The 23,453-nt window shown below is 47.7% G+C and overlaps 1 protein-coding gene across 4 annotated transcripts in view; it reads left to right on the top strand.

Annotated features, from left to right (window-relative positions):
- The window catches only part of LOC140427083 (teneurin-2-like), a 3,867,843-nt gene that overhangs the window by 2,785,750 nt on the left and 1,058,640 nt on the right, over positions 1 to 23,453 (top strand). For all 4 annotated transcript variants that reach the window (XM_072512582.1, XM_072512581.1, XM_072512584.1 and 1 more), the window contains one exon: positions 10,552 to 10,854. In XM_072512582.1, the coding sequence (XP_072368683.1) occupies positions 10,629 to 10,854 (226 nt within the window). In that variant the 5' untranslated portion in view covers positions 10,552 to 10,628. The remainder of the gene's footprint in view (positions 1 to 10,551; positions 10,855 to 23,453) is intronic.

Below are 23,453 nucleotides of genomic sequence, written 5' to 3'. Positions count from 1 at the left end.
GTAGACCTCTATCAGGTCTCCCCTCAGCCTTCATCTTTATAGTGAAAACAATCCTAGTTTATTCAACCTCTCCTCATAGCCAACACACCCGAGACCAGGCAACACCCTGGTGAACCTTCTTTGCACTCTCTCCAAAGCTTCCACGTCCTTCTGACAATGTGGTGACCATAACTGCACACAATAGTCCAAATGCAGCCTAACCAAGGTATTATGATTTTCCAACATGATTTTTCCAACATGATGCAACATGATTTCCCAACTCCTGTACTCAGTGCCCCGGCTGATGAAGGCAAGCATGCCATATGCCTTCTTAATCACCTTTGCCACCTGTGTTGCCACTTTTAAGGAACTGTAAGTAAGGCTCACCGGCCTGTAGTTCCCGGGATTATCCTTCTCCTTCTCCCTGGTGAATACTAATAGAAAGTATTCATTAAGGATTTCACCCACTTCCTGTAGTTCCACACATAACTTCCCTCCATTGTCCTCGAGTGAACCTACTCTTTCTTTTGCTACCTTCTTGCTCCTAATATATGCATAAAAAGCCTTGGGATTCTCCTTGCTAAAGACATTTCATGTCCCCTTTTAGCCCTCTTTAATTCCACATTTAAGTTCCTTCCTACTTTCACTGTACTCCTCAAGGGCTTTGTCAGTTTTTAGATGCCTAGACCTATCTCATGCTTCCTTTTTCCTTTTGACTAAGCTTACAACTTTTATTGTCATCCAATATTCCCAAATCCTGCCATTTCTATCCTTCAATTATGCGGGTACATGCCTGTCCTGCACTTCAATCAACTGGTTTTTAAAAGCCTCCAACATGTCAGACGTGGATTTGTGCTCAACTAGCCACTCCCAATCCACATTCCCCAGTTCCTGTCAAATTTGGCTGTAATTGGCCCTCGCCCAATTTGGCACACTCACTCGTGGGCCATTCTTGTCCTTCTCCATGGCTACCCAAAATCTTATGGAATTATGGTCGCTAAGCCCAAAATGCTCCCCCACGGAAACATCAATCACCTGGCCTGGCTCATTCCCCAATATCAAGTCAAGTATGGCCCCCTCCCTGGTTGGATTGTCAACGTAATTTATCAAAAAGTCCTCCTGAACACATCTAACAAATTGCCCTCCATCTGAGCCTCTGAGATTCCCAGTCAACATGGGGAAAGTTAAAGTCACCCATCACAACCTTGTTTTCACACCTTTTCAGTATCTGACTACACAACTGCTCCTGTCTCCTGCGGGCTGCTGGGAGGTCGATAGTACACTCCCAACATTGTGATTCCACCCTTCTTATTCATGAGCTCTACCCATAAAGCCCCATTGCAAAATCCCTCCAATATATCTCCCCTCAACTCAGATGTGATCTGCTCCCTAATCAGCAATGCAACTCCCCCACCTCTTTTGTTTCCCCTTCTGCCCCGTCTAAAGCAATGATATCCCAGAATGTTAAGCTGCCAATCCTGTCCCTCCTTTAACCATGTCTCCGCAATTGCAATTACATCATAGTTCCATGCAGTAATCCAGGCATTCAATTGATCTGTTTTACCTGTTATACTTCTTGCATTGAAGCAAATGCACTCCAGACCTACAGTCCCACTGAGCCCTGCGGCTTCCCTCTGCCTGCTCTTACTCTGTGCTATGTTTATCTCAGTCTCGCTTTTTTACCCAGTCTCGACACTTGCTGTTCCAGTTCCCACTCCCCTGCCACACTATTTTAAACCCTCCCGAACAGCACTAGCAAACCTCCTGCCCAGGATATTGGTGCCCCTCCAGTTCAGGTGCAACTCATGCGTCTTGTCCACCATTCCCAGAAGACATCCCAGTGATCCATATATCTAAAGCCCTCCCTCCTACACCAACTCTTTAGACTTGTGTTCACTATCTCCCTGTTCCAAGCCTCACTAGCACATGGCAAGGGGAGTAATCGCGAATAATTACAACCCTGCTTTTTAGCTCCCGACCTAACTCCGTGAATTGTCTTTGCAGGACCTCTTCCCTCTTCCCTCTTCCTGCCTATGTCATTAGTATCAATGTGGACAATTACATCTATCTGTTTACCCTCCTGTTGCACGATACCCTCTAGCTGTTAGAGACATCCAGGACCCTGGCACCAGGAAGGCAACACACCATCCTAGAGTCTCTTTTGCGGCCACAGAAACACCTGCCTGTGCCCCTGACTGTCGAGTCTCCTACTACTATCACTTGCTTGGACTTAGCCTGACCCTGTTCTGTAGCAGAACCAGTTGTGGTGCCACAGGCCTGGCTGCTGCTGGTATCTTCCCCTGAGAGGCTATCCCCCCAACAGTGTTCAAAATGGTGTACCTGTTCGAGAAAGGAATAGCCACAGGAGGCTCCTGCCTTACCTACTTGTCTCTCCCGGCGGTCACCCACCTACCTGTCTGAACCTGTGGGATGACTACCTCCCTGAAGCTAGTATTTATCACACACTCTGCCTCCTGTGTGCTCCGCAATGTGTCCAGCTGCTGCTCCAACCGAATTACATAGTCTGTGAGGAGATGCAGTACGACATTACCTGAAGGCCCTCCCCGATGCTCCGCCCCCGATGGGCCGAGTTCCCGACGGCGCGGAGGATGTGTGCTCTCAGTTTTCGGGAACCCGGCATGGCAGCTGCAGACTGTGTCCAGCGCCGCCACAGTCGGGGGGGGAGGAGCCGTGCTGCTGGCCAGGGGGGCTCCAGCGAGGGCTGGGGAACTGGTGAGGGCTGGCCAGGGGTTGGCCAGGGGCACACTATCTGGCAGGCCGGGTCTGCACAAGGCTGGTGCCAGGTTATATGGCGTGACCGCAGCAGGTTGTTGCCGTGTGCACTTGTGGCCACGGACCTGGCAATTCTCCGGCAGTTTATTTTGTGAAGGCCGGGAGTTTTACGTGGCGCGGCAGCTAGTCCCTCACCAGTCAGAGCATTGGTGCGGGAGCGACACCAACTTTTTCAGCGTAAAACCGACACTTCCTCCGGATGTAACGTCAAAATCGGAGAATCTAACCCCTTATATTTTTGCCCCTCAGAGCTTCTCTCTTTATTCTCATTTTCTGCTCATGAGTAACCTACGACCAACTTATCCTCCCTCATCGAGTGCATGTGTGTGTGTGTTGTGAGTATGAAACCAAAGGCGCTGAGGTACATATCGCAGTCTGGCCCAATTAAAATCAACCCTTTTCTTTCCTAATGCAATCTGACATGCAGTTCTTGAAATAAATATAACTTTCAGTGCTTACGTTTCTTTCACCAGTAACTTACAAAGAGTGAGCTTTACTGTTAGATTTGAGCCAAAAGCCTCTGAGCTGTGGTCAATATTACTGGTTGATAAGTTTTTAATTGATTTAAAATTTTCATGAGCTTTGTCCCCTCCCCTCAAATGTAGCAACTTGTTATTACGATCGAATTTCATGGGCAGTGAGTATTGTGTAAGTCTAGATTATAGTAATAATAATCTTTATTGTCACAAGTAGGCTTACATGAACATCCATGAAGCTCTTAGTTGCCACATTCCGGCATCTGTTCAGGTACACTGAGGGAGAATTCAGAATGTCCAAATCACCTAACAGCACATCGTTCAGGACATGTGGGAGGAAATGGGAGCACCCGGAGGAAACCCACGCAGACACAGGGAGAATCAAGAGTGTCAGGAGCCTGTATAATGAAGACCTACCACTGATAAAGATCAGTGGCAGCATGGTATCATAGAGTCATTGTGGGGGGTGGGGTGGGGGGGGGGGAGGTTTCTGTGCCCCCTGCGGCCCGTTTCTCGGTGGCGGGAGTCAGCCCGACATTGGCCAGCAGTATGATTTTTTGGTCCTGCTGCCGTCAATGGGATTTCCCATTGAATCCACCTCACCCCACCGCCGGGAAACCCATGACGGGGTTTGCCAATGACGTGACCGAAAAATCCCGCTGATATGAGCGGCTAGAAACTCCTCCCTCCCCCACATAGAGTTTTACAGAATGAGGACATTTGGCCCACGTTGTCTGTGCCAGCCATCAAGCACTTATTTATTCTAATCCCATTTTCCAGCATTTCAAGTGCTCATCTAAGTGCTCCTTAAATGCTGTGAGGAAACTCTGGCCAAATATTTTTCTACCTCGACCTCAGGCACTGGGACAAATTGTAAAGCCTGGAGGAGGCCAGCTAAATTAGCCAAGGTTTCAGAATAAACCTGGGATATAAACTAGCCTACATACATCAGCTATTCATTGCTGGAACCAACTGAGTATCAATGAGTGTCAATTATCTAAATTTTGAGTTAAATGCAGGAACAAACCAAGGCATATGTCAGTTGGTTAACATTATCAGAATAAAAGAGCTCAATATTTCAGCATTGGTTTTATTGCTATCACTGCACCTCCCCATCCAAAATTCCATCAGATGTGATCCTCCATCAGACACCGAACAGAAGCAGAACTAAAAAATCTGGCATTATAATGGAGCCACAAAAAGTGGGGTCCTGCCACTGCTGGAACCAGATTAATCAGCAACTTCATCCAACAGACTGTAGCCAACATGAAGTTAAAATGCCATAGCATTAATTATGAGGAGAATAAAAGGGAACAATGTTGTAAATTTTAAACCTGATCTAATAAATGCTGGTTCTCTTCAGGCTTGAGTGATGTAGTTCATTAGCAGTGAGTCTTTTTAACTCTGAAGCCTGGATCCGGATCTGATGGAATTAAAGTCCAGAGTTTGACGCGTTATTTTCGGGTGCGCTTCTGACCTGGACGAGGGTGAAGCCATGCGTTATTTTGGTCGGCGGGCACACATGGGAGTCGGACATATGCCTGCCAATCAGATAGTTGAGGCAATCAAAAGGGCCATCAGCTGGAATTGTACGTGTGATTTTTAGGCCAGCGCATAGGCAACATGGGCATCCCGTTTTTTCACTTTTTTCATCTGAGGGCACAATGAAAGTGGGCCAGAACATTGGAGTGGATTTGTTTATTGTCACATGTACCAAGGTACAGTGAAAAGTATTTTTCTGCGAGCAGCTCAACAGATCATTATGTACTTGACAAGATAAGGAGATAAAAGAAAATACATTATAGGGCAACACAGGGTACACAATTTAACTAGATAACACCGGCATCGGGTGAAGCATACAAGGGTGTAGTGTTAATGAGGTCAGTCCATAAGAGGGTCGTTTAGGAGTCTGGTAACAGTGGGGAAGAAGCTTGTGGTTGTGTGAGTTGTTAGGCATTCAGATGAGTTTGCTGTTGTTCCAGTCTTGAGATTTCAGATCTTTTCCTCTGTTTTCTTCTGAAGTATTTGCTTTGTTAGCCTTGCTCTGAGGACTCTTTTTTTGTCAGTTCTGTTTCTGCCCATTTCAGCCTTCGGTGCAAGGGGCAGTGCGATCTGCATTTCAGCAGATTGGGATTACGTACTCCGCTCAGGGCACCTCCTCTGAGGAGGAACAGAGGGTCGGGGCCAAAGGGACAGGAAGCCAGGTGTCCACAAAGAATGTTGCAGGACCTATGGGAGGAGAGGCACAGGCACAGGGGGGTTCAGGGTGAGCAAGGCCGACGGCACCGCAGGAGATATCACTAACTTGCTGCCAGAGTGTACCAGCAGCAATCCAGTGACCTGAAGGCCTTTTTCCATCCTCACACTTAAGATCAATGGCACCCATCTCGTATGTGCATAGGATGAGCAGTTTGGCCACCCCTCCACCAGCTGAGCGCTCAGTGGAAACTGAAAATGAATCAATCGCCATCTTGGGCAAGACATTGGGTGGGGTTGGGCAGGTAGGGGGGGGGCACAATCTGAAGGAGCCTTCAGATTTGGGGTGCCCTCTTGTCCAGGACCTGACAGCTCTGGTCCTTCATTCCCATCAGCCTTCCCCCCTACGCTGAGATTGTCCCCTTCCAAACCTTCCCCTCCCCCCCCCCTAGTGCATCCCATACCTACTACCGCCTCGAGGACTTACCTCAAGTGCAGTCCTGGGACTTAGGCTGAGGCACAATACTGCAGTACCTCTTCTGGCCATTGCAGAGCTGTGCCTAGACAGGCTGGAGAGCTGGTCGACAGTTCTCCAAAGCGGGGCTTCCTCCCAAATGCAGATGAAAGACCTGCCTACTGCCAATCAACACTCAATTGAGCTTGAAAGGACAGTGAGCCTGTCAGAGTTGGCAGGGACGGTTTATGTTTCAACCCAGGATGATGTATGTTTTTTTTTAACTGTTTCCTCAATCAGCCCTCCCAACTTCAACGATTTGTGAGCATCTCGCCTCATGTCTCTCTGTTCCTGTATCCCCTTTAGAATTACACTCTGTATTTTATGTGGCCTCACATCTTTTTTCTTACCAAAATTCATCACTGTCTGCATCATTTCTCTGCAACATATCCATCCATTCCAGCTGCCTGCCCACATTCTCTTGATGTCTGTCGCCATCCTCCTCACCATTCACTACAGTGGGATGTTGAAGCTGGATTCAGAAAAAAATATGAAGTTAGTTATGCCGGCCCACAAAAGCAATCCCTGTGGCCAGAGGCATAGCTACATGGGTAAAATCAGAGGTACTATCAATAGCATTTCTGAAATATGAAAGGACCAAGATATAAGCCATGGCAAACAAAATTTAGGGTGGGGAGAATTGGTACATACCACCTTCATCTACTTAATGGTTGCACCAATGGAAGATTTTCACATTAACATGGCCCTGTGAGCAGTAATTGATGCTGAATTATAGGCAGCTCCGTGCTATTCTCTCAAATCAAATGACTGCCCAAACTCACTTAGATTAGGACTATTCCATCCAGTGGAGGAAGACTGGATTTATATTAACCTTAGAAGTAAACCACTGCTGTCTTGATTCCACTGTATTCAATATTTGATGTTCCCGGGATTTGGGGGACCTGATGTCAATTAAAATCCTAACTTTTACACTGGAGCAGGTGACAACATTAGAGATGCAACATATGCAATTCATTCCAGCTGGTTTGTGAATAATTCCTGAACACGGATCTTTCCGTGGCTTTGTTGTCTAACCTGGCTGTAGTGCAGTCTCCCTAATTTGACCTTTGTTTCAAGGGCACGATTGCAAGATTAATAAATACCACAGTTCTGCTTGCAGTCACAGGGGTCTGGCAAAAAGACTGTTGAAGCTGTCATTCCCACAGGGAGTCTTGGCTTCCACTCAGTTTTAACGTAACCTTCTCTGCATCCTCGGGTGCCCTTGAGGACCCGACTTGCATAATCTTTGACAACTAGGAGCTCCTGTAATATATTAGAGATCGCATGTGAAAATGTGACTGTTAGAAGTCGACAAATTTTAAACATGGATAGCTGCAAATTCAGACTTCCACAGTGACAGATTGGAAGCAAAGCAAAATCACCTATTGATTTCCAGTTACTTTACAGTGCGTTTCTCCTGATGTGGAATCACATAAATTATTTTTTAAATGTAGATATTCACTCATCTCCATAGTTTGAAGGGGGATTATGAGGTGTTCCTTCCTTTTACAACCTTGTTTGACTGTGCTGCAACTCAAGCCGAAAGCAAATAGCGACCAAAGCGAATGATGGGGACTGACTGCCTCTGGCAGAATCTGCTAATCCGTCAGTCCAGAATCTGTAACCTTTACGGTAGTCACAATCCTGGATGTCAGTCATTGCTGTTTGCTCCAAGCTGTGAAACTGTCTCTTTTTTCCCTCTTTTTTTTTCTCTGGCATACAACTTCCCCTGCACCCCCTACCCCCACCCCACCCCCGCCGCCTTCAGTCTCCTTCCACATTTGTGATTGTCTCTCTATATCTTCTTCTTCCCTCCTGATATTGTCGGTGATATTAAGTGACTGGATATTATTTTCCAGAGTCTCATTCTTCTATTGTAGCATATTGTGTTAGTGTGCAGAAAGAAGTGTCTAATTTTAATATAAAGAGCTCCCACATCATTTTCAAATGACCTTATTTTAAAAAGGCAATAAGCAGTGCACTGATATCACTGTCAGAGCGATTAGGAAACAAACTTCAGTGATTCATTCTTAGAACAGCAAGTGTAAATAAAACATGAGGTCCTCATCTTATCTGGACATGGTTCTGCCATTTTGAGTATTCCGACAGGAGTGAAGGTTCAGCACTTGTAAAAATGCCATCATGCTTGACATCCCTGCACTGAGAATTCAGTACTGAAGTCATTAATTAATTAGAAGGGGTGTTCTGCTAAATGCACTTGCAAATGAAGCAAATTCACTTGCACAGTGGCAGGAGACAGCTTTGAGTATATTTAAGTGGAAGGACTTTAATTTGCTGTCGTAAATTGAATTGTCCTCTGATGTAAGAATGTTGACAGCAGTCTGGCATAACAAAAACCGTTTTGAATCCAAATGCACCCCCTATTCCAGATCAACTCCAGTGGGAGGAGTGCCAACAAATTTCTTTTCATCCAATTATTTCTTCTGCCCTCCCACTTCCCTTCCCAATATAATGTTCCAGCAGTGGCGATTCCCCCGCAAACTGCCGGCAGTTGTGGTTGATTTAGGATTCCTTGAGCCAAAGGGCAAATCTTCCAAGTCTACTTCTGACTGAGCTACTGGAGGAGGGAAAACTATCTTCCTGCAAGACACAGAATCAGCTCTCACTGGAGGGAGATTACTTTTCCATGCCTAAACAATGAAACGGATTTCAGCAACCCCCGCTATTGGGAGATCTTTTGGATAAGTCGCTCAAACTATTGAGTATTTCAGTGTGGTTCCCGTCATTCAACACATCCTAAATGAGCGTCCAGGATCTAAACTTAGTCAAAGTAACCATAAACAGCTCATTTTTCAGTGGGATTTTATTAAAATATTTCAGAGTATAAAATACAAAGTTACAGAGTTTAAAAATAGGAATCTGGAAACAATCCTTTGTTATCTGTAAACAGATTATCTTCCTTAAGAGAAGGATATATTTAAACATGAACATCCATAAGTATCGATAAAACATCTACCTAATACATTTCTTAACAAAGAATCGTAGAAACCCGACAGTGCAGAAGGAGGCCAGTTGGCTCATCAAGTCTGCACTGACTCTTTGAAAGAGCACCCTGCCTAGGCCCCCCCGCCCTATCTCCATAAACCTGTAATTCCACCTAACCTTTGGACACTAAGGAGAAATTTAGCATGGCCAATCTACCTAACAGAGTAATAGGTTCATACTAATGACAGTTTGACGGGACTTGTCTGACAAAATAGGGGGTTTGAACAGAACTTTGACAACACCCTTGCAGGAAAGGAGTGAATGCTGTCTCTGTCAAATCTGTCTCATTTTATACATTTTTCTTTCTACTCTGTGAATAGCCCGATTTATGTCTTACCTCTTTAATGAGTGCTTTCGTTACAATTTTGCAGTTTCACCATGTCTTATTGGCAGTCTGTCTTTCAAAGTTGATCGATGTTTCTTTCATTACTAGTTCGAATATAATCGCTTTGCCATATGTTCGGTCCACAAGTCATCCTCATTCTGTCATCTTTTAGGTGTCAAGAGTCTTTTGATATATAACTGGAAGTTTCCAGATTATCTTTGGTGTTCCAAGAGGTGGCTACCTAATTGCTTTATGGTTTTTCTGCAGCTGTAGCTATGTTATTTGAAGGGATTTGCGGCCTGTCAAATGAAGGACATCTGGTGCCTGAATTGTTTAAGATGACCTAACTGGTATAAGTAGTGAGACATGTGTTTCTCTATCTGGCCATGTCTCGTGGTTTCTAGAAGGCGTCTGCTGCTTGTATTTAGGCCTACTGTATGTCAGCCTAGACTTCGATTATTATAACTGGCTGTGTTTTAATCCGAATCTCGTGGTGATTGTGATATTCACCACATAGTCCCTACCAGTCTATGAAGGGAGTTTAGCAAATTGTACAAGAAAGACTCAAGTTGGATTGCCTTCTGATGGTCTCCCAGGGCAGTGAGCAGAGCAGCTTCCATTATACAAAACCATCCCTTGCCCCATGGCATAACTCAGAATGAGAACTCGCTAGGTTTTTTTCGGGGGGAGGGGTGTTTTGAAGAAATGCACAACCCAGTTCCCACCCCCATCAAATTCAATCTGTATCAATGTTACCAATGAATGTGTATTTTATAAAACACTCCTGCCAATTTACTGTACACACCCCTACTGGCCACATCCATGATGTCTATTCCTCCACTGATCTATTGTGCACTGTTATTTTAAAATGTTTCATGACCTACTGTATGCCCAATGGGGAAATGCATGCTCGGAAATCAGAAGACAGACTATCTTTATTCAGCTGTTGTAATCCAACTGAGATCGAGGAAAATAATTCTGGTCACCACCGCAGCCCACCTTGCTCTCATAAATCAATTGCCTGTTCTGGTGGGAACACTTACACAGCCTCTGACACCAAGATGGTGTGCCTAGGAGCAAAGAATAAGTTTTCAGCTGCTGTTTACCTATCAGCCACAGATCCAAGATGTTTAGTCCCAGACAGAGTAAATTGTCTGCTTCTAGCGAATGTGCACAGTATATAAATCATTTCATTCTTTCCAGAACTCGATATTGAGATGGGTGTGTTGACTCAAGGCTATTTTCAAATTTTGTTTTTACAGGCGACTGTGATTTGAAAATCTTCCAACGTACAAGAGTGTGGTTTGATAACTACCAGTCGACGATTTCCTTGTGAAGTATGGATGTCAAAGACCGCAGACACCGCTCCTTGACACGAGGCAGGTGTGTGAAGGAGTGTCGGTACACAAGCTCCTCACTGGACAGCGAAGAGTGCCGAGTGCCTACACAGAAATCCTACAGCTCGACTGAAACCCTGAAAGCATATGATCATGATGCCAGACTGCATTATGGCAGCCGTGTCACAGAGTTAGTCCACAGGGAATCAGACGAATTCTCCAGGCAAGGTAAAGGTGATTGAGTTTTTTCTCACACTGTAATTGAAGAAAAATTCCATATTGGAGAAATGTCCAGTCTCATGCAGTTCTCAAAAAGTTCACCCCACAACCTTGATTCACCTTACACCCAGATATTTTCTTTTATTCGTATGGCTGGGGAAGCATTAATAGTTCAATGTAGAGGTGAACGATCTGTTCAATGTCTTCAGCCAACAAAATAACATGAATGGCGGTGGTGCCACCAGGAATGGATCTCTCTGGCAGGAGTTCAGTATGTGAATGATGGTCTGACTTGAATGGACACAGTCTCAGCACTTGTGGACCAAGTGACTACGTCTTTTTTGGCCCATGCTCAAGAGGTTGAGGGGTGTCCAGATTTTCTGCAGAAGGTTGAAACCTGGGCCTTCATCGCTTGCGTCAGTTACCAAGGTGTGGTCAGTGATGTTTGCAATGCGCTATAGAGAGTTGAGGCTGTGGCCAGTTTGCAGGGTGCAAAGTGTGTTTCAGTGGGGACAATGGGATTTCAGATGAGAGTGTGAGTTGTTTTTGTAGTGTCGCTATGGGAGTGCTTAGCTAGCTGTCAGCCACTGGTGTACTTTGAGGAGAATGTTTTTGCTGAGTATATCAGGAGGTTCAATATGTGCAACAGGAAGCCATTTGAGCTTTGTTGGTGGTCTCAATATCCTTTTATAATCCTTTTAGGGCAGCATGGTGGCGCAGTGATTAGCACTGCTGTCTCACACCGCTGAGGACCCAGGTTCGATCCCGGCCCTGAGTCACTGTCCGTGTGGAGTTTGCACATTCTCCCATGTTTGTGTGTGTCTCACCCCCACAACCCAAAGATGTGTAGGGTAGTTGGATTTGCCATGGAAAAGAAAGAATTGGGTACTTTAAATTTAAAAAGATAATCTTCTTGGCTTCCCAGTGATGTACATTTATGATGTTCATGTGGCAGCTCCTGAACCAGGATGAGCTGCAACACGCTACTGTTGGATAGATGAGGGTGAATGAAGCAGACTGAAATTTAGTGAATATCTTATAACGATAGTGAGCTGAAATAAGTGATATACTGTATCCTGGCATTGAATTTCAGAAAAAGGTTTCCTCAAATAACCGATGAACATTTGCAGAAACATTTGTAAATCTATTTATTATTGGAAATTTATGTTGTTTTCAAAATGCTCAATACTTCTGATGGAATAGTTGACTGTATGGAATGAGAACAGGAGGGCTGTGAACTCCTCAAACCCTCCTCCATTGTCAGAAGAACCGTGGGCTTGCCCAGTGTTGACCAGTCCTGGGGAAAGATTTATCCGGCTCGGAGAATCTCCTGGGGGCGGGGCGCGATTTACGCGACGACGCTCCGACGCTTCTCTTGTGACCGGAGATTCGGCGCCAATGGCGCCGGCGCGGTGCCAGTCAGGGGCCGTTCTACGCGGCCCCCCGGCGATTCTCCCAGCACGATGGGCCGAGTGGCCGCCGAGTTAGGCCGAGTCCCGCCGGCGCCATTCTCGTATGGTCCTACCCGAAGGGACCTTGGCGTTCATGTTACGGGGGCGCGGCCTGGTGGGGCGGAGGGGGGATCCAACCCCGGGGGGGGGGGCCTCCACGGTGGCCTGGCCCGCGATCGGGGCCTATCGATCAGCGGGTGGGCTTATCCTGGTGGGGACCTATGCTCCTCTGCGCCGGGCTCCTGTAGCTCTCTGCCATGTTGCATTGGGGACGACGCAGAGAAGGCAACCCACGCGCATGCACAAACTCGCGCCCGCTGTAGCACACATGCGCAGACCTGCGGCACCCGTTCTGACGCCGGTATCGGCAGCTGGAGAGTGTGAGGCTCTCTAGTGCTGTGCTGGCCCCTGTGCGGCACAGGATCGCTGCTCCTAGGGGTCTGTTGACGCCATCGTAAAACGCTCTGGCGTTTACGACAGCATCAACACTTAGCCCGAGGATCAGAGAAGCCTGCCCCATGTTCTGTGTGGTGTTCTTTGGGTGTCTGCCACGTGGAGGTTCAACACAATACTATGATGTAGTGCCAGCAATCTATTTGGATTCAGAAACCAGCATTTAACTTAAATTATCTGTTTGCTGACTAAGCATGTCTACACCCTGCCGGCGTACTTTCCATGGGCTGCAAATAAGTGGTGATTTGTTTTTGTACTGAGGGCGTTATTCCCACCACTTCCACGAAAGACAAACAAAGACATCTTCACCTGAGTGTAATATAAACCTGTAGCCACCTGAGTGACAGCTGTGATTTCCAGAGATTCCCAGTATGGCCAATTGATCCTGAAAAATGTGGGTTGATTTTTAATGTGGGGTTGGGAACCTGAGGCCTGGATAATTTTGTGCTCCCAATCCCACATCTTGGCCGGGATTCTCCCCTACCTGGTGGGATGGGGCATCCTGGCGGGATGGAATGGCGCGAACCACTCCGGTGTCGGGCCACCCCAAAGGTGCGGATTTCTCCGCACCTTTAGGGGCCAAGCCCTCACCTTGAGGGGCTAGGCCCGCGGCGGAGTAGTTGGCGCGCCGCTAGCCGGCGGGAAAGGCATTTGGCGCCACGCCAGCTGGGGCCGAAAGGACTTCGCCGGCCAGCGGAAGTCTGTGCATGCGCGGGAGCGTCAGCGGCCACTGACGTCATCCCCGCGCATGTGCAGGGGGGGGGGTCTCTTACGCATCGGCCATCGCAGAGGCTGTGGCTGAGGCGGAGGGAAAAGAGTGCCCCCACGGCACAGGCCCGCCCGCGGATTGGTGGGCCCCGATCGCGGGCCAGGCCACCGTGGGGGCACCCCATGGGGCCAGATCGCCCCACGCGCCCCCACCCCAGGACCCCGGAACCCGTCCGCGCCGCCTAGTCCCGCCGGTAAGAGAGGTGGTTTGATTCTCGCCGGTGGGACTGGCATGACAGCGGCGGGACTTCGGCCCATCGCGGGCCGGAGAATCGCCGAGGGGGCCCGCCGACCGGGGCGGCGTGATTCCCGCCCCTGCCGAATATCCAGTGCCAGAGAATTTGGCAACCGGCGGGGGTGGGATTCACGCTAGCCCCCGGTGATTCTCTGACCCGGTGGGGGGTCGGAGAATCCCGCCCCTGATCTTTAAATGTAAATGCCCCAATTGGGCCAGAGATGAGTTTAGAACCCAATTTGTTTTGGCAAGCGTTGCCAGGAAGCAGGCTGCCTGCAGAGCGTGAGCAGCTAAGGCAGACAGAATCCATGGTGGGGGACTGCCACTGCCGATCAGCAGAGGAGTGATAAACCAACAGCAGGCCAGCAACGTCATGCTGCACATAAGTCACCAAAGGAGCCACTGAAACCTTGTGCCTCAAATCCCATGTTGCCAAATATTTCTCGAATTAAAAAAATAACCGTTTGCCGCATTCAGCTCGGTATCTGTACACCACATTGTTTTGTTTTGCCTCTTTATGATTTGAAAATTGCCTTCTGGTCCTCCACAGGCCACTAACAAAGCCCTCAAGGAGCTCAATAGGCCACCAATTGGTGATAAATGGGTTCCCCACTCCCCAATGCACCACCCTACCCCAGCCCCTCGATTTGAAAATTCCAGTTCACCCAAGAGGCAATGGGGCATTGTCACATTGGCCGAGAGTGTGCTCATTTCATAGCATGCCCACTCTTGTTCTGACCCCCAAGGGTGTTTGAAATCCATGACCATTATATCTGTGAGGATCTGAAGAATTCTAATTGTTCTTTATTTTTTCATTCTCTCCAGAACCAGCTTCTCGATTTCATTGAAAGCCAATTACATTTTCTTTCTCTTCATTACTGGAATCAGGCTTTCATTGTTTATTGCTCTCAATTTTTTTAGAACACTTTGACATGTCAAAGAGCCACATTCCTAGATTTTAGTGGAATTATTGTGGTAGTATTAAGCATTTTAATGGTGCACCTAATGCTGCATGAAGAAGGAGCTCTCAAAATGGCTTGAAAGCACTGTGAGAGAAGCTCAGAGGACGTTTGAGCAATCTGCTGTACTTTCCATTAGAACCTATTGCCTCCCTGAGCTAAAATAAAGAACAAAGAAAGGGGAATTGGAAGCAAAGCATCAATTATTAAAATTCTATTAAAGTTAAGAAAATAATGACAAGCGTGTGTTTGCAGTTATTTTACCACACAGAACAGGTAAAGGTGCAGAAGCTAGACATGTAAGGGGGCAAATTAACCTTGTGTCGGGTTCTCCGAGTGAACTTTTCCCAAACAGTACAAGAAAATGCGGTGAACAAAGTCGATAACAGACCACTTCCTCCACTTATTTGTTTATATAAAGGCCATGAATAGGGGATCTACACATCCGCATTATTTAGACATCATACAATAACAAACGGGGAGATCCCATTCTGGGTCTGTGTCCTCTGGAATCATGCATGTGCAAAGAGGCAAAGGCATTTGCCCACGCCGTTATGAGCCATGTGCAAGCAGCCTCCCATGCACTCTAAGCCTTTGTCTTTCACAGGCTCATCTGTTCCAATGCCCTCGCTGAATAAATGACACATGTTGGAGCTTCCCTTCAGTTGTCCAGTTCAGATGACCTGCAGCTCCGCCCACCCCCATTGGCCCAGCTCAGACCCAGTATCTCAAGATCTCCACGATAAGATGCTCAGGGTAATTGCGAGCAGCCATTGTTCATGTTAAATTTCAAGAGCAATCTAATACCTTTACCCATCCTACCATAACCATTGATCCCCCAGTTGTAACATTTGATCTTCCCACAGTTACCCTTGAACCTGCCGCAATAATCCTTTGTTCCTTGCAGGTTAAAATCCACATCCCCAAATTTCCCAAGGAGCCTACCCCGTGACAGAAGATCTCCCCAGCTCATTCTGCTGACCCCAGAATCCACTTTTATTACCAAATCCCCTCCAACAAGCCTCACCGCGCTTCACCCATCATCAGCGAAAGCACATTCTCCAATCGTGCCAACTCCAATTACAACCTTCAACCCCAACCATGTCTTCCTATAAACAACGCCGTCAGTATCCATCCCCCACCCTCCCTGGCAGCACAGACCCATCTTTCTGAATCTCTTTCCCCCACCTGTTCCTTGCGCACAGCACCTTCAACACAGCCTAATCCACCTTCCTGCTCCATAAACCACCTCAACCATTCCACAACCCCCACAGCAACCCACTCTTTCCCCTGTACCTGCACCTCTCCGGCCTCCTCAAGACCTATATACCTGCCCCACCTCTTTCATTTCTCTCCTCTCCATCTAATACCCCGACCCAATACAGACCATAGCTGCCCAAAAGTACCTCATTCAGCCGTCCACCTGTAGCCCGAGGTTCCATATGATAGATGTATCACCCACTCACTGCTGCATGTGGTCCTCCAGGGCCCAAGGTGACTGGAGGCCTCCATCTTTTCCAGGCCTTCATCTGGCCAAGTCCTGGATTTGTTCCGGACCGATGTGGAATTATGCTGGTGGGATGGGGAGGATGATGGGGAGGATGATTGAACAGTGGCGAAGTTCCAGTCGGGGTTCGTTTGCTTTCTGCCGACGGGAGGCTAAAGGGATTTCCAATGGTTTCTGGTAGGAATGGTGACTCACCATTATCCTGCCATGATGGTCAGGACTGCAAAATCCCACCGCAGGGAAACTGATTTTGCAGCTCCTGGGTGATTCCTGCCACAACTCCCGCCAATGGCAGTGGTGGAGGAGGTGGGGTGGGAGAACGATTCCCCCCAGAGTTAATATTTTGAGTCCAAAGTGTCTCTTCTATAGGCGAGTCCCTATTTTAAATGGCTTCAGCCAACCGTGTCTCTGGGATGCCTGAATGATAATCCTACCATGGAAAAGTTCTTACATGGTGAACATGTGATTTGCTTCAAGAAATTAGAAGCAGTTATCATATTCAGCAAGAAATGTCCAAAAGGGATTTATTCATTCTTTCAATGCCCTTGTTCATTAAATCAATTAAGTCAAAAATTATTTGGCGGCCAAGGCTGTTGATTTGAAATTTTAAGCTGTTCAGGTTGAGAGCCAGTGAGACAGATAATTTTCGTATTTCTGATTGCTGAATCATTTCGGGAAATGTGTGGGGAAAGTGGCAATATTCAAACATTAAACATCTCCACGCATGAGATGCAAGATCTGTTAACTCTGCCTGTCAGCTTACCTCAAAAAAATGGCGACAACACAAAAGACATCTCAAGGCGTAAATCATAGCTCCAGTTGCTGAACTTCGGTTCTGGTGAGAGATCTGAACTGCACAGATAAATTGGAGTTCAGGTCCTCTACATGCATCTGAAAGGTTCAGTGAGAAACTAACCTGACTCTTTTGTTCAAGAGTAAAGTTGTTTTATCATTATGCTGTTTAAAAAAAAACGTTCTTTGGAAGGGTTGTCTGGTTTATTTTGGTCAGCTTTTTATTACTGTACGTTTCAGTGCCTTGCTGTTAAGCACAATTTCATTTCAGAGAAATGCAGTCTGCTTAGAATAGTGCCTTTTTGCCATATGTACAAGGCAATAATGTTGGCTAAAGCCCAAACTATAATGCAAGATATAAACTTGCATGTCTCTATGCCTCTTAGCTACCATTGTTGGCTCTCACAAGGGACTGAATGTCAAGTTGTACTCTTTATTTATTAGTTTATGTTCGTGTGTAAGCACAAATTATCTGAGTTTTATGATGATGATCAAAGTCTAATTACCTGTTGGTGTTCATTTCTTACATGGCTGCCCCGGATCTGGAAAGCAACAGTACTGGAAAATCTCATTACAACCTTGCGTTTGAGAGCCATCTTAAATAAAATATGAGGCCATATCAAGTTCTAAAAGATAGGTTGCAGGGTAGTTAGGAACAGTGAGATTCATGAGTCATTGTGACTTCCTGCAGTTCGCTTAATTGCCTCAGGGGGTTGGAGAGAAATTTCCCCAGAGTTTGTCCTAAATTGGCCGCTTGTTTTGCCTTTCCCTAGAGATTGTCGAACTAAGGTGTGGGTGGGAGTCAAATTGATGGTGTGCGTAGCTGCTCTGTGTTGGATAGGGAAGGGTTTATGAACTGACGCAATTTGAGTTTGTTTAATAGATTGCCTGGTAAAATGCAATGTGAATAATTTTTAAAACACTTTTGTCCGTGACAGGTTAATTTTCATTTTTTCCTTCTGTTTAATAATAAAGTACATACTTTCTCTCTCCTGAGCTTTCAGTCCCTCATGACAGAGCCTACTTTCTCGAAGAAAGTTCTGGCAGGATCCTTGCTCTTGGGGATTCTAGAAACAGCCACCAGGAAGTAGAAGATCAAGTGTTAGACTGAGTAATTCATTGCTCTTTGGACCCCTTCTTATCCCATTAGGATATTGTGACCAATACTATCCGTTTTAGTCCAGTAACAAGTTCTAGATTGGAAACCCACTATGCGAGAATGACGCCTACATCTTAATGCCCTGGGCAGCCTCCATTAACAGCAAAACTTAAAATCTACTCTTGGTACAGTTTAAAATAACCATACAGTATCATAATTAGCATCGAGGAGTCAGTTATAATTTACATTTTACAATCTGGATCTCTGTAAAACAACTTAAATTTCCATTTCCAAAAATGCTGAACTTTTGAACTATTCTGCTTCCATTGGGGAACCATCTCCAATCCCACGTTGGTGGTTTAATTGGCAAACATCTTTCAAACCCAAACCTTATCTAACATGCTTACATTTGAATTTTGTTTTCTTCTTGTCATGCATTCTTTTATCTGCCTCTGTTTATTTGTACTTACAATTTTTTTCCAAAAGCAATCTGCATATAAAATTTCTCTGTGACTCAGGAAGCATATTAAATTGAATTTTATCAGGTCTTTGGGACAGTTAAGGAGACAGGGTGGTAGGCGCAACTTCTTGCTGCCGCCATGCCATCTTGCCAGCTGTGGGAAAAGTGACAAACAGCCGACTCATGCTATGCTAATGGGTCATGTTAATGGCCAGTTAAAGGCCACTTCCCACCTTCTCTGGCATTTTACCAGCGGTGGTCTGCTGTTGTTTGGGGAGAGCGCTCGTTTAAAGCGAGGTAAACGTCGGGAAATCGGGCCTCATTAGCAGTCTTTGGTTCAATGTGCAGCATAGAAAAATAAAAAGAGGACGAGGAGGCCACCTGGCCCTTCAAGCCTGCTCCGCCATACATTATGATCATGGAAGATCATGCAATTCAGTTGCCTAAACCCACCTTCCCCCATATTCTTTGATCCCCTTCGCCCCAAGTGCTATATCTAATTGCTTCTCAAAAACATACAATATTTTGGCCTCAACTACTTCCTGTGGTAACGAATTCCACAGGCTGACCAATCTCTGGGTGCAGAAATTTCCCTCACCTCTGTCGGAAATTGTCTATCCCGTATCCCCAGAGTGCGACCGGTTCTGGACAGCCCCACCATCGGGAACATCCTTCTTGCATTCACCCTGTCTAGTCCCGGTAAAATTTTATTAGGTTTCTGTAGGGTTTTTTATAGGTAAGCTTTAACCTATAATAATAATAATCTTTATTATCACAAGTAGACTTACTTGTGGCCTCCTCGTCCTCTTTTTATTTTTCTTTGCTGCACATTGAACACCACCCTGTCCGATCATCAGTAAAATCAGAGAGGTGGTTGGATGAACTCCTTGGGCATTCAATGGTCCAATGGCCTCTATTGGTCCATGGGCAGGTTACCTGCTTGACACCTCCACCACTGCTCATAAAAGAAGAGTGGGGGACAGGCTAGCCAGTGATGGGCATGCTGTTGAAGGCACGCGCCCTAACTTACAGATCCACCCACCTGCTTTTCAGTAAAATTCAGCCAAATATTGGAATAGGGGCTGCAGTGGCAGTGCCTCTGGATTAGAAAGAATGCAAGGGAGATGTAGTGGAGGTTGCAAAGAGGGGAAATTGTTTGTGATGCCCTCTACCAGATTGACAAAAGATTGACAAAACCAAATGAAGGCCCCTAACAGTCATATGCGGGGGAATTCATAATAGGGAACAAATAAATGGCTGAGGAACTAAATTCATACTTTGCCAGCAGTCCTGAGAAACACAAGTTCTAGTGAGGAACTGAAAGTAATCAGTATTAGTCGAGAAATTAAGGGGTTGAAGGCAGATAAATCTCCAGGGCCTGATAATCTTTATTACAAAGTACAGAAGGAAGTGGCCCTAGAAATAACAGATCAATTGGTGGCCATTTTCCAGAATTCTTTGGACTCTGGAATGGTACTTTCAGATTAGAGGGTAGCTAATATAAGCCCGCTATTCAAAAAGGGAGGTAGAGAGAAAACAGGGAACTATAGGCCAGTGAGCCTAAGTCAGTAGTAGGGAAATTGCTGGAGTCCATTAACAAGGATTTCATAGCACAGCATTTGGAAAGCAATGGTGCAATTAGACAAAGTCAGCATGGGTTTATGAAAGGGAAATCATGCTTGACAAATCTACTGGAATTCTTTAAATATGTAACTAGTAGAGTTGACCTGGGGGAACCGGTAGATGTGGTTTATTTAGACCTTCAGATGTTTTTCAGCAAGGTCTCAGCGATTACTATGTAAAGTTAAAGCGCATAGGATTGCAGGTAGTATCTTGAGATGGATAGAAAGCTGGTTCGCAGACAGGAAGCAATGAGTTTGAATAAATAAGTCTTTTTCTGATTCCAGGCAGTGACTAGTGGGGTGCTGCAGGGATTTGTACCAGGACCCCAACTGTTCACATTATATATTAATGATTTGGATGAGGGAACAAAATGTATTGGGGGGGGGGTTCTCTGTCAGCAGGATCTGCCGCTTTGCCCGCAGCTCACTCACGCCCACGAATTTCCCGATGGCGCAGGGATGGCCACAATGGGAAATCCGATTGGCCGGCTGCTGGGATGGAGGATCCCGCTGTCAGCAGGTGGCGCTGTGTCAGGAAACGGTTCTAGCGGGATAGAGAATCCCGTCCATTAACTCCAACTTAGCAGAGGATACAAAGTTGGGTGGGAGGATGAGCTGTGAGGAGGATGCAGGGATTTGAACAGGCTGAGTGACTGGGCACATACATGACAGATGCAGTAAAATGTGGATAAATGTGAGGTTATCCGTTTCAGTAGCAAAAATAAGAAGGCAGATTATTATTTAAATGGGTGTAAATTGAGAGAGGTGGATTTTCAGCTAGACCCTGATGTCCGCATGCATCAGTGCGCAGACACTGCAGGCAGTAAAGAAGGCAAATGGTATGTTGGCCTTCATAGCAGGAGGATTGGAGTACAGGAATAGGGATATTTTACTGCAATTGTACAGGGCGCTGGTGAGGCCGCAGCCAGAGGATTTTGTGCAGTTCTGGTGCCCTGGGGCGTCATTCTCCGACCCCCCGCCGGGTCGGAGAATGGCCGTTGGCCGCCGTGAATCCCGCCCCCGCCCCCGCCGAAGTCTCCGGTACCAGAGATTGGGCGGGGAAGGGAATCGGGCCGCGCCGGTTGGCGGGACCCCCCGTTCAATTCTCCGGCCCGGATGGGCCGAAGTCCCGCCCAGAAATTGCCTGTCCCGCCGGCGTAAATCAAAGCTGGTATTTACCGGCGGGACCAGGTGGCGTGGGCGGGCTCCGGGGTCCTGGGGGGGGGCGCGGGGCGATCTGACCCTGGGGGGTGCCCCCACGGTGGCCTGGCCCGCGATCGGGGCCCACCGATCCGCGGGCGGGCCTGTGCCGTGGGGGCACTCTTTCCCTTCCGCCTCCGCTACGGCCTCCACCATGGCGGAGGCGGAAGAGACTCTCCCCACTGCGCATGCGCGGGAAACTTTCAGCGGCCGCTGACGTCCCGCGCATGCGCCGCATTTCCGCGCCAGCTGGCGGGGCAACAAACGCCATTTCCGCCCGCTGGCGGGGCGGCAATCCCTCCGGCGTCGGCCTAGCCCCTCAATGTTGGGGCTAGGCTGCCAAAGATGCGGAGCATTCCGCACCTTTGGGCCGGTGCGATGCCCGTCTAATTGGCGCCATCTTTGGCGCCAGTCGGCGGACATCGCGCCGTTGGGGGAGAATTTCGCCCCTGATCTGAGAAATGATGGGAGGGATTCTCCGACCCCCCGGCGGATCGGAGAATCGGTGGGGGTGGCGTGATTCCCGCCCCGCCGCTGGCTGCCGAATTCTCCGGTGCCGGTGTTTGGGTGGGGGCGGGGATCGCGGTGCGCTGGTCGGGGGCCATTGGCAGTGGCCCCCCCCGGCGATTCTCCGGGCCCCAATGGGCCGAGCGGCCACCAGTCCCGCCAGCGTGGATTAGACAAGGCCCATACCGGCGGGACCTGGCTTTGAGGGTGCCTTGCGGAGCCCTCGGGGTGGCGCGGGGGGCCCACCGATCTGCAGGCGGGCCTGTGCCGTGGGGGCACTCTTTCCTCGCGCCGGCCTCTGTAAGGCTCCACGATGGCCGGCGCAGAGAAGAAACCCCCTGCGCATGCGCAGGACTCACGTCAGCAGTTCTGCACATGCGCCAGAACCCGCTGGCGCTCCTGCACGTGTGCCAACGTGCGCCGGCCGGTGGAGGCCCTTCGGCGACGATTGGCACGGCGCCAACCACTCCAGCGCCAGCCTAGCCCCATGAAGTGCGGTGGATTCCGCACCTTCCCGGCTGCCCGACGCCGGAGTGGTTCACACCACTTTTTGGCGCCGGCAAGGGCCCGCCCCGCCGATTGCGGGAGAATCCCGCTCGATGTTCTTGCTATGAAGTGCCGCGAAGGTTTACGAGGTTGATTCCTGGGATGGTGGGACAGTCATACGAGGAGAGACTAAGTCGGTTAGGATTATATTCATTGGAGTTTAGAAGAATGAGAGGGGATCTCATATTTATAAAACTTATAAAATTATAACATGAGTAGACAGGGTAGATTCAGAAAGAATATTCCCGATGATGGGAGAGTCCAGAACTAGGGGATCATAGTTTGAGGATAAGGGGTTAACCTTTTAGGACTGAGGTGAGGAGGGCAGCACGGTAGCATTGTGGGGGGCAGCACGGTAGCATTGTGGAAAGCACAATTGCTTCACAGCTCCAGGGTCCCAGGTTCGACTCCGGCTTGGGTCACTGTCTGTGCGGAGTCTGCACATCCTCCCCGTGTGTGCGTGGGTTCCCTCCGCGTGCTCCGGTTTCCTCCCACAGTCCAAAGACGTGCAGGTTAGGTGGATTGGCCGTGATAAATTGCCCTTAGTGTGTCCAAAGTTGCCCTTAGTGTTGGATGGGGTTACTGGGTTATGGGGATAGGGGGGAGGTGTGGACCTTGGGTAGGGTGCTCTTTCCAAGAGCCATTGCACTCAATGGGCCGAATGGCCTCCTTCTGCACTGTAAATTCTATGTCTATCTATGTAAATTTCTTCACCCAGAGAGTGGTGAATCTGTGGAATTCACTGCCACAGAAAGTCGATGAGGCTAAAATGTCTGTGATTTCAAGAAGGAATTCGATATAGCTCTTAGGGCTAAAGTGATCAAGGGATATGGCGGCGGGGGGGAGGGGGGGGGCGGGTGGAGGCAGGATCAGGGGTATTGAATTTGGTGATTAGCCATAATCATAGGTGGGCAGGATCGAAGGGTTGAATGGCCTCCTCCAACTTCTATTTTCTATGTATGTTTCTATGTATGTTACCAACCTGGAGCCAAACTCCTTCAAGCACCAA

Source organism: Scyliorhinus torazame, chromosome 7 (genome assembly GCF_047496885.1).
Source record: "Scyliorhinus torazame isolate Kashiwa2021f chromosome 7, sScyTor2.1, whole genome shotgun sequence".
Classification (NCBI taxonomy): domain Eukaryota; kingdom Metazoa; phylum Chordata; class Chondrichthyes; order Carcharhiniformes; family Scyliorhinidae; genus Scyliorhinus; species Scyliorhinus torazame.
The sequence above is the reverse complement of the archived record's forward strand: the minus strand, read 5'-3'. Positions and strand labels throughout refer to the sequence as shown.